This window comes from Rhinatrema bivittatum, chromosome 6, assembly GCF_901001135.1.
Source record: "Rhinatrema bivittatum chromosome 6, aRhiBiv1.1, whole genome shotgun sequence".
Lineage (NCBI taxonomy): Eukaryota > Metazoa > Chordata > Amphibia > Gymnophiona > Rhinatrematidae > Rhinatrema > Rhinatrema bivittatum.
In genome coordinates, this window is record NC_042620.1 from 98,262,544 (window position 1) to 98,281,846 (window position 19,303).

At 42.9% G+C, this 19,303-nt stretch overlaps 1 protein-coding gene across 10 annotated transcripts in view; it reads right to left on the reverse strand.

The window, feature by feature from the left end:
- Positions 1-19,303, reverse strand: part of COBLL1 (cordon-bleu WH2 repeat protein like 1) — a 393,951-nt gene that overhangs the window by 168,900 nt on the left and 205,748 nt on the right. For all 10 annotated transcript variants that reach the window (XM_029605630.1, XM_029605633.1, XM_029605638.1 and 7 more), the window contains one exon: positions 12,315-12,503. In XM_029605630.1, coding sequence (XP_029461490.1) covers positions 12,315-12,503 — 189 coding nt within the window. The remainder of the gene's footprint in view (positions 1-12,314; positions 12,504-19,303) is intronic.

Consider the following 19,303-nt stretch of genomic DNA (forward strand, 5'->3'; position numbering starts at 1 on the left):
CTGACCAGAGTCTTGGAATGCCACAATCCTTAATACTAATGGGTGGAGCAAGATCAGAACCCTTTTCATCTGCTGGTGATATGCTGCAGTGAAGCTGAGATGAAGTGCTAAGGCCTGAGGACAATAGAAAGAAAAGATATTGAAACAAGTTCCTCTGGCCACAGAAGAAAAGATATAAAAGTCCCTTTGGCTGTTTAAAACTGTAGGATTATCTGGTTGAAGGTTTTCTAACTGAAATCCATAAGTCTTCCATCACTTTTGGGAGGAGCAGATTAAGGAGGAGACATGTGCGTTCAACATCCATGCTGTGAGGGCCAGTGATGGCAGATTTGGATGGCAGAGTCTGAAATCCTCCTGCATGATAAGTCATAGACATTCCCAAAAGTATCAGAAACTGAATTGATAAGATGGACAAGATACAGATACCACATTTGTTGCAGCCAGGCTGGTGCTGAAAGGATTACTATCTTCTTGTCCTGTCAGTTTGCAATCCACAAAAGGACATCGCCACCTATCCCATGACTTTTTACTTTTCCTAGAAGCCTCTCATGAGGAACTTTGTCAAACGCCTTCTGAAAATCCAAGTATACTATATCTACCGGTTCACCTTTATCCACATGTTTATTAACTCCTTCAAAAAAGTGAAGCAGATTTGTGAGGCAAGACTTGCCCTGGGTAAAGCCATGCTGACTTTGTTCCATTAAACCATGTCTTTCAATATGTTCTGTGATTTTGATGTTTAGAACACTTTCCACTATTTCTCCTGGCACTGAAGTCAGGCTAACCGGTCTGTAGTTTCCCAGATCGCCCCTGGAGCCCTTTTTAAATATTGGGGTTACATTTGCTATCCTCCAGTCTTCAGGTACAATGGATGATTTTAATGATAAGTTACAAATTTTTACTAATAGGTCTGAAATTTCATTTTTTAGTTCCTTCAGAACTCTGGGGTGTATACCCATCTGGCCCAGGTGATTTACTACTCTTCAGTTTGTCAATCAGGCCTACCACATCTTCTAGGTTCACCGTGATTTGATTCAGTCCATCTGAATCATTACCCATAAAAACCTTCTCCATTACGGGTACCTCCCCAACATCCTCTTCAGTAAACACCGAAGCAAAGAAATCATTTAATCTTTCCGCGATGGCCTTATCTTCTCTAAGTGCCCCCTTTAACCCCTCGATCATCTAAGACCATGGATCTCTTCTGCGACTGTAGAATCAAGGAACTTTCACATTTCGAGAAGTCGCCAGCAGGTCTAGGAACGGAAGGCCCCAGTGATCCACAATCAGGTGAAATGCTTCAGCTGACTATACCCACTCTCCTGGGTTCAGACACTCCCTGTTGAGAAAATCTGCTCTTATGTTGCCTTTTCCTGCAATGTGAGAGGCTGAGATCATCAGCAGATGACCTTCCCGCTCATTCCATCAGCTGGTCCAGTTGCTGGCTCTTGGTTCCTCCCTGGCAGTTGATATAGGCCATCGCCGCTATGTTTTCTGACATCACATGAACCGCTTGATCCTGCAGCCTGTGGCTGAACTGCAAGCATGCCAGCCATACTGCCCGGGCCTCCAGGAGATTTATGCTCCAGCGGGACTCTTCGGCATTCCCACGCCCCTGGGCCATTAACTTCAGACAGTAAGCCTCACAACCATGAAGACTCGCATCCATTGTGATTACCAACCAAGCTGGAGAGGGCAAGGGAACTCCATTTCTCAGATAATCTTCCTGCAACCACAACTGGAGGTGGAAGCAGATTTCTATTGGCAAGTGGAGCCGAAACGAATAGTCCTGAGACTGTGGGCTCCAACAGGATAACAGAGAGAGCTGAAGAGAACGCATATCCACACTTCTAGGGTAGCTGCCATAAAGCTGAGCACTTGTAGGTAGAACCACACCGTCATACATATGTGTTCATCAACTGATGCACTTGAGACATCAATTTCTGGATCCGAACTTCCGGTAGAAAAAAAAACTCTGCCCTGTCCCGTGTTGAACTGGAACCCCAGATACTCCAATGACTGGAATGGTGGAAGATTGCTCTTGGACAGGTTCACTACCCAACTGAGCTCCTGCAATAAGGAGATCAACTTGTGTGTCACCAGGTGGCTCTCTTCCTGAGACTTGGCTTGAATTAGCCTGTCGTCCAAATACGGGTGCATCAGGATTCCTTCTTTTCGCAAGGCCGCCACTACTATCACTATAACCTTGGAAAATGTTCTGGAAGTGGTGGCTAGACCAAAAGGCTGCGCCCAAAACTGATAATGGTATCCCAACATCGCAAAGCGAGGAAAGCATTGGTGTTCCAATCAGATGGAAATATGAAGGTAAGCTTCTGACATATCCAAGATGGTCAGAAATTCCCTGACTGCACTGCCATCATCACAGAGCGTAAGGTTTCCATGTGAAAATGAGTCACCTTCAAGTGACACTTGACCCTCTTGAAATCCAGGATGGGACGAAAAGAGCCCTCCTTCTCAGGCACAACAAAATAAATGGAATATCACCCCATACTTTCCTGAGACGTGGGCACTGGAACCACAACCCTCAGTCTGAGAACCCTTTGAAGCATGAACTCCACTGTCTGCTTCTTCTTCAGGGAGTGGCAAGGGGACACCATGAACACGTCCCGAGGAATACTGCGAAATTCCAGCACATACCTTTCTGACGTGATCTTGACCCTCCTCCATTAAAAGAAAGACATCCCACTGTTTCCTGTTCCGGAAGCTGGGTCGGCAAACTTTCTTTGGGCAGCTCAGAAGGATCCGCCACCCAAGCCCACTCCTCTCTTGGGCTGTTGGGGACAAAAGGACTGAGACCTATCCAAAGACCAGGTCTGCTGAAAGGTCGTCCCTCTGTAGGGATGAAAATGCCTGGAACCCTGGAGACATACCAAAGGGACGCTGTATCTGCTTCTTATCCTTTGGCAACCGAGGACTGGAGACTCACCCCACATACTGGCTTGTTTCTCCAACTTGCTCCCAAACAAGAGCGAGCCTTTAAAGGGATTTGGAGGGTGAGTCAGCCTAATAATTTTGCAACCAGAGTTTACACCTGGCCAGTATAACCGAAGCCACTCCTCTGGCTAAGGTCCAGACCAAATCACAGCCAGTATCTGCTAAAAGTTGGCAGCAGGTTCCATAACCACTCTGGAATTCCCTCCAGATTCATCAACCTCCTGAGAAAGAAGCAGACAAGATCTCACCACTAGGGCATAACAGGAGGCAATCTGTAAATTCATTGCCATCACCTCAAAGATTTGCTTAAGAACAGCCTCAATCCGTCTGTCATGGTCATCCTTCAAGGCCGCTCCTCCTTCTACAGGGATAGTCATCCACTTAGAAACAGCACATACCAGAGCATCCACTTTAGGAAAACGCAAATGCTCTCTCACAGTCGGATCCAGAGGGTGCAGGCCTTCCAATGTCTGACCCACTTTAAAATTTGCCTCTGGGGTGTCCCATTCCAGATCAATCAATTCCTGAATGGCATCCATCACAAGGTAAAAACAAGAGGCTTTACGTAAAGAAACTAAAATGGGATTCTTCTTAAACTCCAACACAGTATCTGAACCAGGGACACCCAGCTGTTTCAAGGTCTGGGAAATCTGTATGAAAGAAACACAACATGGTTCGATACTGTTCCAGCCCTGAAGGAATTTCACCATCTTTCAGGGAATCAGGATCAACCTGGTCATCAGTGCCATTCGGATTCCTGTTGGGAACACCTGATGGATCAGAGGCAAATCCTGACGCTTAAGCATAGAACTGGAAGAGGGAGGAGCCACTGGCTGAGGATCCGACTGGACAAAAATGGGGGAAGCGGAGGACTGCGCTCGGAGAAAAGCTTGTAAGCCTTGAATAAATTCCACCCAAGAAAAAGCAGCTGGGTCCAGATGAAGGCCAGAAGGACCTGGAACTGATCCCACAGAACTGCCCTCGCCAGCGGAGAAGCCCATCAAGGGAGAACCAAGATCTGGCGTCCCCCCAAGTCAAAACCATGACCAACCCATCATCTGAATGGGAAGAGACAGGCTTAGCAAAATCCAAGGAAGACAACTCTCCCTGAGAGAGCAGCACTGACACAGGTTAGAAGCCAGGTCAGGCTGAGAAGCCCTAATATGACAAGCAACACAAACAGGAAGATGCTTAGGCTTCTTGCATACCGGCACTATCGCAGCGGTAAGCATGTGTCGGAACAGCTCACGCCCAAAAAAGAAATGCGGCCAAAAAATAAGCGTTGAGAAGGCAAGGCGGATGTGCAACCTGCACGACAAGTTAAGCGCGTAAAGATTTTTGTGCATATAAAAAACATGCCAAAAACCGAACGCACAATGCATGCATAGAGCCGATGCACTGCACACACCGACGGCCAATAAAGGGCAGTAGCACATGCAGAAGAGTACGTGAAAATGGCCACCGCAGCCTACCACGCAACGTGCAAGAACAAAGCCTAAGTGTAGGGCCTAGCCCATCAGGGGCCGTTCAACCTGCCTGGCTACCTAGTTCCCCAACCCCAACGGGAACGACCATCAGTACAGCACGCTGAGAATGGAGACCAGAGGAAGTCCTGAAACCCCTGTCATTTTTTTTTAAACCTTACCCGAGCTCAGTGCTTACCAGCTGAGTATAGAGATGGTCTCCGGCTTGGGGGGGGGGGGGGGGGGGGAAGAGGGCATCTGCTGTCACCACCGTGCTCAGCCTCCTGCATCCACTGCCTTTCAGCTGAACTAGCAGCTAAGTCCATGCCGGGAAACCCAGTTATCGGACCAAGGCATACTTCTGAAGGACCATGGAAATCACCTCAAGAATTCTCAAATGGGGAAATGACCTCCAAAGGAGAGCGGGGCTTTCTTTTCCCAAATTTAGAATTTCAAATTTCTCCTTCCAAAAGCTCAGAGTACTCCTCATAGGGAGATGAACATCCACCATCTGCTGGAAATGGAGAATCCTGGCAAGCTTGAGTTGCTGCAGGGCTATATATACTTTGACAACAGCTTGCTCTGTCTCCATTTGCTGGCAGGGGAGCATAAACCCACTGGTTCTGAGTCCATCTGACTATATACTAGGAAACTGGTTATTTCTTCTTCTGAACCATGCCACATAGAACATATGATGATCACCTGAGAGATCCCACCAGTAATAAAACATAAAAAAAAAATCCTTATTTGCTTTTACCAGCTCGAAATCATTACAGTTTTGACCCACTGCTCTTATAAAGGTGTGCAAATTAGTTTCAGCTGTAACAAATCTACAGAAGTATGTCAAATAATTAGCTACCAGAGTTTGAAAAAAATTCCAGACAAAAGTAACCAACATTTAGTAGTTAGTGAATCATTTTCAAACTTCAAAGCCTAAAAACCTCAGAATTTTCTCCATTACTGGTTTTTTTTTTTTTTTTGTTTTTTTTTTACTTTTAAACTATGGTTCTTCCAATCAACAGAGCTAAATATTATTGTACTGTAAAATCCTTGATTTGTAACTATTCATATAACTCATAAAAACTTTGTTCTATTGCATTCCCTGTACTGATCACAGGGATTCACTCGTTTATGTGGTTGACCTAAATGTAATATGCCTTCTACTGTAAATAAACAGTGCAGATGACCTGGGATTATGGACAGCAGTCTGCATGCTTTCTAAAAGCATTTGACAAGAAGTCACTCACAGCTGTCAGAGATCAGCCTGCAGATTCAAACAGTGCAATGTAGTCTGCTCTGCACAGTACCCTGCAAGTCAGAAGGATGAGGTACATTCAAAGCTGTGATATTCATAATGACTGAAAAATAAGGATCAATATGCAGATGATTTGTCCATCTAATTTTGAGACTTAGCTGGACCACCTGCAGATTTTAAATTGCCTGTCACTCTGAATGCCTCTGACTTGTCCAGCTAACTCTCTAGCCAGAAAAGAAATCATTCACTCACCACACTGCTTAATATTGACTTAATGTTTTTGCAATTCTCAGTAATGCTTTCCTTTAAATTGGTGACATTAAAAAAACCCCAACTATTTACTGGTGAGCTAAGCAAGGCCAACATATGGCCAATCATAAGCAGATAATATGAAAAAAATAACTTATGCTTGGAGAGTAGCTGTAAAGCAAAAATCTCTCAAGGTGGCAATGTACAACTGTGGAAAATCCCTAAGGAAAAACCTTTTGGAACTCCTCTGAAGGACTTAAACTTGGCTTTATTTATTTCTGCCAAACTATGCAAAATAAAATCATTAAGAAACAGTGACAGGCAGATACAGTTAGAGACTGATGAAACAGTTTACCAACAAAAACCAGGAACCTAAGCCTTCTGAATGGCACAAATGGAATTTACACTTTATATATGATCTAGAGATATTGATAATAAGCAATTAACAAATCAGCAGTCAGTATTCAATCCTCTATTTCAATATTCATTAAATTACTGTATTTAAAACCTATGCATACACTCACAAGTTACCGTATTTTTCGCTCCATAAGACACACTTTTTTTCCCCCAAAAGTTGGGGGAAAATGTATGTGCGTCTTATGGAGCGAATATTAAAAAAAAAAAACCCAACCCCCCCCAAGACCTGCCGACTTAATTTACTGCAACCCCCCACCCTCCTGACCCCCCAAAGACCTGCCAAACGACCCTGGTGGTCCAGCGGGGGTCCGGGAACGATCTCCTGGGCTTCGGCCGTCGGCTGCCAGTAAACAAAATGGCGCCGACGGCCCTTTGCCCTCACTATATCACTGAGACCGACCAATAGCAGCGGCGGCGAAAAGGTAAGGATCCTTTTCGCCGCCAGTTTCGCACCCAATAGCACCACCTTTTACGATGGCGCTATTGGGTGCGAAAGCCGGCAGCGATAGCACCGCAGAGATGCGATCACTGCTGGCTTTCGCAGACCTGCCCCCCGCTTCGCCAACACGCCCTCTGTTACCACTGGATTTTCTAAGGTCTGCAACCTTAGAAAATCCAGGCCTAAGAGGTGTATAGATAATTTACTTTCATTAGTGAAGGTTACATTGTCTAATTGGAAGTCTAATACCTCCCTTGATTTTCATTATTGGTGAAGCTTAGAAGGTGTTACACATAAATAGGAAATGACTGTTGTAGACAAGAACATAAGATTTGCCATACTGGGTCAGACCAAAGGCCCATCAAGTCCAGTATCCTGTTTCCAACAGTGGCCAATCCAGGTCACAATTATCTGGCAGGATCCCTAAAGTTAATAGATTAAATGCTGCTTATCCCAGAGATAAGCAGTGGATCTCACCAACTTAATAATGGTTTTCTTAGAAGTCATGGGATCGGAAGTGATGTCCTTTCATGGATTACAAACTGGTTAAAAGACAGGAAACAGAAAGAAGGATAAAAGGGTCAATTTCCACAGTGGAAAAAGTTGAACAGTGGAAACAGTTGGAGTGCCTCAGGGATCTGTACTTGGACCAGTGCTTTTCAATATATATATAGATATATATATATATATATATATATATAAAAATCAGGGGTTGGGAACCATTTTGATTACTGGCAGCCGACGGCCCTTTGCCCTTACTATGTCACAGGGGCTACCGCCGCCATTGGTCGACCCCAGTGACATAGTGAGGGCAAAGGGCCGTCGGCGCCATTTTGACTACTGGCAGCTGACAGCCCAAGTCCAGGAGATCGCTCCCGGACCGCTCCTGGACCCCCGCTGGACCACCAGGGACTTTTGGCAGGTCTTGGGGGCTCAGGAGGGTGGGAGGTTGTAGTAAATTAATTTTGGAGGTCTTGGGGGGCGTCAGGAGGGTGGGGGTTTTTGTTAGATTTTTTACTTTTTTATTAAAGATTTGTCTGCGAGCCAGATGCATCCATCAAAAGAGCCACATTTGGCTCGCGAGCCATAGGTTCCTGACCCCTGATATAAATGATCTGGCAAGGAATATAACAAATGAGGTAATCAAATCTTCAGATGATACAAAATTATTTAGAGTAGTTAAACCACAAGCGGGGTGTGATAACTTGCAGGAGGGCCTTGCAAGACTAAATTGGCCATCCAAATGGCAGATTAAATTTAATGTGGACAAGTACAAGGTGATAGAAATAGGAAAAAGTAACCCTTGCTGTAGTTACACAATGTTAGGTTCCATATTAGGAGCTACCACCCAGGAAAAAGATCTAGTCCACTCCACTCATTATTTTATAGACCTCTATCATATTTCCCCTTGGCCATCTCTTCTTCAAACTGAAAAGCCCTAACTTCTTTAACCTTTTCTCATGGAGAATCGTTCCTTTATCATTTTGGTCTCCCTTCTCTGTATAGTTTCTAATTCTAGGCCTTTTTTTGAGATATGATGACCAGAACTGCACACAATACTCAAGGTGTGGTTGTACCATGGAGCGATACAGAGGTATTATGATATTCTCTGTTTTATTCTCCATTATTTTCCTAATAATTCCTAGCATTCTTTTTGCCTTCTTGGCTGCCACCACACACTGAGCAAAGGATTTCAACATATGCAAAGTAATTTCTAGATCCTTTTCCTGGGTGGTGACTCCCAACGTGGAACCTTGCACAGTGTAGCTACAATTTAGGTTACTCTTCCTTTTATGCATCACTTTGCACTTGTCCACATTAAATGTCATCTGCCATTTGGATGCCCAGTCTCCTAGTTTTGCAAGGCCTTCTTACAATTTCTCACAATCCTCTAGTGATTTAACAACTTTGAATAATTTTGTATCATCAGCAAATTTGATCCTCTCACTCATTGTTCCCATATCTAGATCATTTCTGAATATGTTAAAAAGCAGTGGTCCTATTACAGATCCTTGGCGCACTCTACTATTCACCTTTTTCCTTTAAGAAAATTAACCATTAAGCCATACTCTCTGTTTTCTATCTTTTAACCAGTTGTCAGTCCACAACAGAACATTGCCTCCTATTCCATGACTTTTTAATTTCCTCAAGAGTCTCTCACGCAGTACTTTGTCAAATGCTTTCTGAAAATCCAGATACACTATCAACAGGCTCAATTTTATCCAGGCCTTCCAAAAAAAAAAAAAAAAGTTGCAAATTGGTAAGGCAAGACTTCCTTTGGCTAAATCCATGTTGACTTTGTCCCATTAAATTAAGGTCTATCTACATGTTCCGTAATTTTGTTCTTTAAAATACTTTCAACTATTTTTCCTGGCACGGACGTTGGGCTCATCGGTCTTTAGTTTCCCGGATCGCCCCTAAAACCCTTTTTAAAAACTGGCGTTACATTGGCTACCCTCCATTCTTCAGGTACTGTAGTTCATGTTAATGATAGTTTACGGATTACCAACAGTAATGCACTCTTTTCCAGTGACAGATTAGATTTCTGCCACCTTTAGGCATGGCTGGTGCAGCAGGCATCCCCATACCCTCCCTGAAGAAGATCAGACAAGAAGTATATCTAAAGCACACTGCCAAAGAAGCTCTGGGGTAGGATTTGCAACAAGAATTAGAAATGTTTGAAACACACCGGCAAACATTTCCATCTTTTATATTACAAGCCTTTAAGCCCGTAACAATGGGCTACATTAAAAAATATTTTTTTTGGTTCGGTTTTCGGAAATGGCACTCTTCTACACTTCTCCCTCACTCCCCCTTCCCCTCGGTCACTCACGCCCTTCCTCCACTCACCTCCCTTCTCCCCCCTGCCCCCACTCAAACTCCCTTCCCTCAGTCTTACTCACCCTCTTTCTCCCACTGCCTCCCTCCCCTCTCACTCAAACCCCCTTCCCTCACTCTTACCTCCCCCCCTCCATTCTCACTCTCTCCCCTCCCTTCCTCAGTCATTGCTAGAAGACTCGAGAGTGTCAGTCTTCTACACTTCTCCCTCACTCCCCCTTTCCCTCGGTCACTTACCCCCCTTTTTCCACTCACCTCCCTTCCCTTTCCTTACTCAAACTCCCTACCCTCAAGTCTTACCCTCTTTCTCCCACTGCCTCCCTCCCCTCTCACTGAAACCCCCTTCCCTCATTCTCACTCCCCCCCACAGTCACTCCCCACCCTCTCCCAATCCCATCCCTCACTGTCATCCCCTCCCGTCCTCTCTCAGTCACTATGCTATGTGACTCACTCCTTCCCCTGCAGCATGGCACGTCTGTCAGAGCTCTCGATGTTCCTCCCTTCCCAACTCCCTCCCCCAATTACTCCTTGTCCGCACGCTGAACTCACACCGGTTCTCGTCTCCATGGAGAGATGAACTCGCGTTGTTCAGAGCCGCTCTCTTCTCCACAACTTCTGACCCTTCCCACTTAATAACTCATAGCTTTTTTCCTTGTCCTTCCATCCCCTCTCATCTTCCCTTTCCTTCCCCTGTCACATTATCCACAACCCGTTGCCTCTCCCTCAGTCCTCCTCCTCTTCCTTTTTTCTCTTCAACAAAACTTGTGAGCCTCCCCACTTACTCACTCATATCTTCTTTGCTTGTCCTTCCATTCACTCTCATCTTCCCTTTCTTTCCCCTCTGACCTAATCCACAACCCCTTCCCTCTTCCTCAGCCCTCCTCAACTCCCTGGTATTCTGTTTTACAGAACGGGGCAGTTTTAATGTGGAGGCACGCAGAAGTGACTATCACCCTGGGGCACGCGCACAGGGGGGACTGAAGCACCGCATAAACTTACTTCTTCGCACGGCTCCCGGTCCTCGCTGCGGCTGTCATTTTTTTTCCGGCCTTCCTCTGTAGAGTGCGTTGAACGGTAGGGATGCGCGCGATGGCGGTGTCATTTCGGGCCACAGAAGGGAGAAACAGAACGCGCGAGGCGGCAGCACACGTCAGCTAGAGCCAGAGAAGGGAGAAACAGAATGCACGACACGGCAGGGCACATCAGCCAGATGTCTCTGGGCCGTGCTTGCGCAGGACGTCAGGCAGAGCTCTCTGTACCGCACATGCGCGGTAGAGCTGCTCTCTAGTGCGTATTTGCGGCACGTCTGTCAAGCCTCATTTATCTAGTTAGATTATAAAAGTAAAAGTGGTTTTCCAAATGTGTATGTTTTTGTATATTTATTTTTTGTTTATATTGGGTGAGGAAAAAAGATTAAGATAAGAGCGAGAGAATCTGAATTATGGTGGAGGAAAGAAGTGTCCCTACCCTTCTCTAATTCAGTTCCCATTGGCATCCTCATTCCCTCTCTAACCTCCCACCCAGTCTGATATACATATGCACACCTGGGCTGATCCCTTCTCTATCAGTCACAAATGCTGCCTTCCATCCTCACTCACTCATTCCACTCTCTCTCACACATACAGATACATGTCCTCCGGCCGGTTCCCTCTCATCTCTTAGCCCATCCCCTCATCTCCATTTCTCAGTCCTTCCTAACATCCCCAAACAATTCCCCCCTTTGCTCTCCTAGCCCCCTATACTCCCAACTGATCTCCCTATGCTCTCTTTTTCTTAACCTCAGTCCCAATCCCATGATCCCCTCTCATTCCCTCGCTCATACTCTCTTTATTGCTGCTGATCCAGGACAGCAAGAAGAGGAGCTCAAAAGTAGTAACAAAACAGGAGGGGGAGGAGCTGGATTAGGGAGAAAAGCAGATTTTCTTTTCCCATCCAGCCTCACTCTTCCCCTTCTGTTCCCTGGATACTAGCTGGGTGGGGAAGGGAATGGAGAGGTTGAAGCAGGAAGCATAGAGATATCCGCTGAGTGAGATTTAGTATGTGGGAAGGCAGCAAATCTCCTACTGCCACCCCCACCCCAGAGCACCAAGGTTTTGCTGCCCTAGGCACAGGCTTACTGTACCTATTGGCAAACCCAGGCCTGCTCTTTTTATGTGATTTGGAAGCTTGTGGAAAAATCTAAAAAGGGATAATTTAGGAGCTCATTCAGTTATATATTCATAGCCTTTTGTCTTGCCATGCCCATAGAAACGTAACAGCAAAAAAGGCCATATGGACCTATCTAGTCTGCCCATTCACATCAACTGTACAGCTCTACAATCTCTACCACTCCTTCAGAGATCCCCTGTGCTTGTCCTATATCTCCTTAAATCCCACTTTTCCCTTTACACTTTACAACAAAGACCAATAACCAGTACCTTCTTTGTTATTTCTTTATAGTTGTATATTGTTTTGTTCTTATGCTTTTCTGTATTGTTTAACTGCCTATAAAAATACTTAACTAAAAATAAAAAAAAAAAAATTTAAAATATTTTATTGAAACTTGAAAATATAGTCATTAAGTCAAGCAAGCTGCGGCCAAATCTATTACCAATACAATTTCCTACATATATTCTTATATTTCTGCAGAAGAAATCTGATAGAAGATAAGGAACAGCAACTAGAGACCATGGCCTTAAAGAAGGGTATAAAGTCATACCTGCCATTAACAGTAGTTGACGTGGTCACATCTCCTGGAAGAACCACTGTTAGCTCTATCTCTTTATTAATCAGGTTCTCTTTTTGCTCCATTGTGTAATTGATGGATTCTAACCCATCAGATGGTGTAGTGTCTCCAACGTATTTTACTTCAGCTGGAGGGAGAGGAGCTTTTCCTTTGGTTTTTCTTCTGAAGAAAAAAAAAGAGGAGAAACACTAAGTAAATAAACCTGAATGGGCTACAAAAGCTCACTGTGCATAGACAAATATGGGGTCCTGCTTTAAAGCAATATTATAATCAAATCACAATATGCTCATTGACCAAAACTGACTAAGCCACCAGTACGGTCAAATAAATATAACGTCATATGGGTAACCCACAGGTATAATTCTTATGGATAAATAATATATAAATACCTGTGTATAATTTAACTCTGTTTTATTATTAATCTTTTAATTTAATACACATATACAATCCACAAATTTGTGCTAAAACCAATATTATCACTCATACCACATTCACACATGCACAATCACATTACACAGAAAAAATATTGCACCTAATTCTAATACAGCAATTCACCTATTACCAACATATTAAAATACATCCAAAATTATTACAATCAGATAGCACCAATTTTATATTATATATTTCATTTGTCATCCAACCCACCCTATTTCTTATTAGTCTCCCTCTAGATATTCTTTGTTATTAGAAAACTCCCTCTAAGTTCCCTGTCATATTCATTACTTTATATATACTCCCTTTTTTTTTAAAAGCTTCCGTTTCACCGAGGTGGTTTCCTCAGGGGACCGTTATCCACTCATTGCTTTCATTTGAAAAGCCGGGAACTTCTCTATATATTTCATAGGGTGCTTGTTGCTTGTGCCGTCTGTGATAAAACACAATCCTGAATACATAAATGTTTTATTATTAATGATATATTAAAAAATATAGAATGCATTAAATTTAAAGATAAACTATATATATATATATATATATATATATATATATATATATATATATAAAGTAATGAATATGACAGGGAACTTAGAGGGAGTTTTCTAATAACAAAGAATATCTAGAGGGAGACTAATAAGAAATAGGGTGGGTTGGATGACAAATGAAATATATAATATAAAATTGGTGCTATCTGATTGTAATAATTTTGGATGTATTTTAATATGTTGGTAATAGGTGAATTGCTGTATTAGAATTAGGTGCAATATTTTTTCTGTGTAATGTGATTGTGCATGTGTGAATGTGGTATGAGTGATAATATTGGTTTTAGCACAAATTTGTGGATTGTATATGTGTATTAAATTAAAAGATTAATAATAAAACAGAGTTAAATTATACACAGGTATTTATATATTATTAAGCCACCAGTACAACATATATCGGCAAACACAAAGGACCCAATTTTCAAAGACAGCTCATTGCAACGGCTAACAGGAAATTTTTTTTGTAACCAACCACACATTTTACCAATTTTGCTCTGCAATTTTTCTACTGTGTATGAAGATAGAGGGGATATTTGGAAGCATTTCTCTGCAAGTGTGCAAAGCAAATCATTTATTCTACAATTTTGATCAACGGACTTTGAACATTTTCTGAAGAGTTCAAAAAGCCAAAGTATCCACAAATGCGTTTTCCAAGATCCCAAAATGGAACAACAAAAGAAACACATACATAATAAAATAATATTTAAAAAGAATAAGGTTAGACATGTTCCAAAACCAAAAAGCATTTTATAATAAAAAGAAAAAATAATTTCTATAAATATTGTGGTAGTGAGCATTTCACCTCATACAAATCAGTTTTTACAACTGCCATTGCCATTATAACCCAATTTTGGCACTCTATCTGCTCTCTTAGAAAAGAATGCTGCAAGACCTTCCACAAGGAGAGAAATTTCTTAAGTGAAAGAACCAAAAACATTTCTGTATGCTTTCTTCACAAATAGCACATAACTTAACGCAGGGCTAAATTTGTGAAGGAATGGGGGTGAAACGCAGTTCCGGCACTTCTTTTCAGGCTTAAGAGGCTGCACAGCAGGCATATTCTGCTCCAGCCCTTCCCCTTCAGACAACCTGCGGGGAAAGAGAAGGGAAGGGGCTAAGCCTGACGCACCCAGAGGCCGATGCAATACCGTGCACAACACGTCCATAATCCCCGATGCAATACAGGGACTAGCGCATCCAAATCACCACTTAGCTAATGGTGCTGATCACATGTAAATTCCATGTAGATGAGGCTATTAGCTAATCCCCTCAATGCAAAAAATTTCCCGTGTGGCCAATGCACCCATTGCAACACTGCAAATTTTACGCCAGCCTCGGGCTGGCATAAAAGGTATGCCAGGGCTCAAGGGTGATTTCTGTGATTCCTCCTAAATTGTAGCAATACTAAGTAGGAGAAAGCAAATAAAGCAGATAGTTAAAAAAAAAAAGTTTTTGAAAAAAAATTTCTGGGCACCCATAGACACACACAAGATACACGGTCCAGGCTGTGTATCTTGTGCATGTCTATGCCGGTAGCAGGAGAAAATGGACGCTTGTAGACTGAGTATCCGTTTTCCCAACCTGGTAGACAGCCATCTCTCCTGTGTGCCTGATGCAGAGGAGGCACTAGGGACACACAAATTTTCCCTACCGCCTCCTTTTTTGCATGATCCCTAATTAAAATATTGGATCGTGCACCCAGGAGAGGTGACTGGGCACGCGTTAGGAAAACGAGCGTTCAATTTTGTGCGCACAAATATTGCATTCGCCCCACAGAGAATAGACACTCTGCTGTCTAATCCAGCCCCTCCTCTTGTTATCCCTCCCCTAACACTTCTCCTCCTGTATTGCAGGGAACAGAAAGGAAAGGGATTGAAGCAGACGCTACAGAACAAAGAACAAAAAATAAAAGATTTGAATTAGCACAAGTTTGAAAGTTATGAGTAGTAATGCCAATTATCAAGCCTTCAACTCTGGTCTTGATGAATGGCACTACTGTTTACAACTTTCAAATTTATGCTAATTCAATCCCTTTTTGTGTCCATTACCGAGGGCTTAATTTCTGGCAGAACAACCCAGAACTGTGCTCTGCCACCTTTTTTCTAGGACCAGAAAAAGCATAACAGAGCCTGCAGCGTATATCAGTCCTGCCTCCCCTGAGGAAACAACCCAGCCCGTGTGTGTCCACAAATCTCACCCTTTCCACAGTTCCACATCATGTCTACAGATTAAGCCCCAACTTAATAGTTTTTAAAAACGGAGTCAGTAAGATATTTCAAGTAACAAAACTGTACTAAGATTTGGAGTTTCAGGAGTGAACAGAAATGCTCAGAATTGCATTTTAATTACACATTCCTCAGTCTTACAAAACCAGGTGACCATTTTAACCCCAAATCACATCAGGACATAACCAGTTTCGCATAGAATAGTTTGCAGAGAAATATGGTTCTAGGGTGAAGGACTGGGATATGGGATTTCTCTTTGTATTCTGTCATTACATGCAAACGGATAGAGAACACATTTTAGATCCTTTAAAGAGAAAACACCTAATGTAATATGAATACATATTTACTTGTGCAGTTTAGGAATAAATCCATGAAACACTGCTTTCTCCTAAGACAGTAAACAAAAATTTAAAGTAAGTTTCCCTGTAACCTGTTTAAAATATGTATCACTCATTGGACAAATCTGAAACGTGTTAAGAGTTTAAATGTTTTCTCACCCTGAAAACACAAGGAAAAAAGGGTCATCTCTGTATGAAAAATACAATAAAGTATTCGGCATTAATAACAAATTACAATACAGGAATTCACAGAAAGAGGTTTTAATACTTGATAATTCACTTTTATAGTTCTTAGGCATTTTTGATTGCTGGAATATATCCTCAAGGTCATTTCAATTAAGAACTTGCCATGGGTCAGACCAAGGGTCCATCAGACCAAAGGCCATAAGAACCTGGCAAGTACCCAAAACAATCTATTCCATGTTACCGTTGCTAGTAATAGCAGTGGCTATTTTCTAAGTCAAATTAATTAATAGCAGGTAATGGACTTCTTCTCCAAGAACTTATCCAATCCTTTTTTAAACCCAGCTACACTAACTGCACTAACCACATCCCCTGGCAACAAATTCCAGAGTTTAATTGTGCGTTGAGTGAAAAAGAACTTTCTCCGATTAGTTTTAAATGTGCCACATACTAACTTCATGGAGTGCCCCCCTAGTCCATCTATTATCCGAAAGAATAAATAACCGAATCACATCTACCCGTTCTAGACCTCTCATGATTTTAAACACCTCTATCATATCCCCCCTCAGCCTTCTCTTCTCCATGCTGAAAAGTCCTAACCTCTTCAATCTTTCCTCATAGGGGAGCTGTTCCATCCCCTTTATCATTTTGGTAGCCCTTCTCTGTACCTTCTACGTAGCAACTATATATTTTTTTGACATACGGCGACCAGAATTGTACACAGTATTTAAGGTGCAATCTCACCATGGAACGATACAGAGGCATTATGACATTTTCCGTTTTATTCACCATTCCCTTTCTAAAAATTTCCAACATTCTGTTTGCTTTTTTGACTGCCGCAGCACACTGAACCGACGATTTCAATGTGTTATCCACTATGACGCCTAGATCTCTTTCTTGTGTGGTAGCTCTTGTAAAGGCAATAGTCTTTGCTATGTGTCTAATCTTCTTCCCTAGATTTTGGAAATCTTTCTGTACTTTATGGACACCATTTCTAGCAAGCTCATTGGTCCCCAGATGGATGAGAATATTCACAATCATCCACAGCTCACAAGAACATTTTTATTAACTCTTGCGCATACATTTTAAAGGTAAGAAAACCTGTGACAAGTTGCTGCAACTCTCAAATATCTCAAAAGTAATTAGGAGCAACTGCTGCCACATGCTGCAGCTCTCACACTCTATATTCACAGTTGCATTGAAACAAAAAAAAAATGAATACATAAGCTGCTTCTGTATAAACCTACTATTTGCTGGTTTAGTTGCTTGGATATAATTAGCAGATCCTAATTCCAAACGAAAAATTCATCGGTGTTTTAAACTTTTCCCAAGATAGTCCTCGGAGGATTTTGCAGTGTCGATTTCCCCCCCCTCCCCCCCAAGGTGTTATACAGGCCTCATCCTCACTGTAGTCTACAGGGGATGGGGCCCAGGGTGCTCAGCTTTTATCCAGAGACATGGGCATTGGTACCACCAGTGCTGACCCCGGCAAAGCTGGATGGGGGGCTGCACTGTATCGGTCAGAGGCAGCATCTCTGCCCCGCTGGCCATCAATGGCTTCCAGGGAACTGGCACCAACTGGGTGGGCAACACACTGATAACCACATTGAGCCAAGCCAGCCTTGCAACGCCCACTGGACCACCACTTGGTGTCTGTGCTCCAGCTCTTCCTCAAAAGCTGCTGATGCCAAAACCAAGTGGGAAGCAGGAGAGGTGGCCAAATCTTCCTCGGATCGGCGACTGGCACCAGGACCGGTGGAGACAGTCGCGGACCCCTTGAAGCGAAAGCTCCACAGAATAAAAGAGACTGAAGAGGGACCCCACATGGACACATGGATTAGGGAATTCTGGGTATGCTCTGCATGCTCAGTCAAAGTTGAAGAAACTTTCGCATAAGTTTTCCATGCCAGACTTCACCCGATGATGTCACCCATGTGCGAGGACTACCATCCTACTTGTCCTAGGAGAACAGCAGTAAACCAGCAGCAAAAATGTAAAAAGGAGTAGCAATAGCGGTTGGGTGCATGTAGCTAAGACAACCAGTTCAGATACCCTCCCACTCTTCCCAGGGTATAGACCAGTGCCTCCATTATATGTAAATCTATCTCATGCACATTCCCTGTGGATATCCAGAAAACCTGGCTTGTCTGTGGCATTCAAGAACTGGAGTTCGCGATCACTGGTCTACAGTGATAGGGAATTTTGAGGCTATGGATAAAAGAAGGGTGATAGAAGAAAAGGAAGGGGAGAGAGGGCTTTTAGTTAGAGCTTTAGCGCCTCACCAGCATATAAGGGGGGATACATCTTGCTCAGGTACAATTAGATAGGGACGCCTGGGCTAGTTTGGCCATTACTAGTTTAGTGGCCTAAGCCCCTGTTTGTAAGGCAGGATCTTGGGATATAAACATTTGAGTGTTAATGTTTACCCAGACTATAGACGGGGATGTTTATTGAAAATTATAGGGCGGCTATTGTCCATGCCTATAACAGCACCATTCACAGGACATAATAATGTCAGACTTGCCTTACTAAAGGATTGTTTAGTTGGAGATTTTCAAGATCATTCTCTTGCCATTTGGGTGGCTATAGTAGAAATATGGAGTGAATCTGCTGTGGACCGTTGAAAATGAACATCAGATTGTTTTGATTGTCTCATCTTATTTTTAATTTCTTTATTTATTTTAAAGGGACGTACAAGGAATGGGGTGGGAGGAAAGCAGGCCCCAATGGGCAAGGGTGCAATATTGCCATATTAAACGGCTGGAAACAATAACACTTGTTTCTTATTGAAATATACCACAGATTTTCTCCCTGACTTTGGAAAATCATGGTTTTAGACCTATTGGCCTGGATTGGCCACTGTTGGAAACAGGATGCTGGGCTTGATGGACCCTTGGCCTGACCCAGTATGGCATTTTCTTATGTTCTTATGTTCTTAAAATAACATTACACATACAGTTTATTCACAGCCCCATCAATGGTAACAGAGACTTAAGTTAAAGTGCCTACTAGCAGGATTATCTTGCTTTTGCAACAGAATACTAGACTGCTCCCATTTATACTGAATATTCCATGTAACTGCGTGCACCAAAACATGCTTGCAAAGCCATGATTTAGTGCCTTTTTAAACAAGACCAAATTGGCATGGTTCTAAGCTGTTCAGTTATTGATTTCAAAATAATAGGACTAGCCATAGAAAATGATTTCACTTAGGTGTGCTCGATGAATAGTCAGAATTT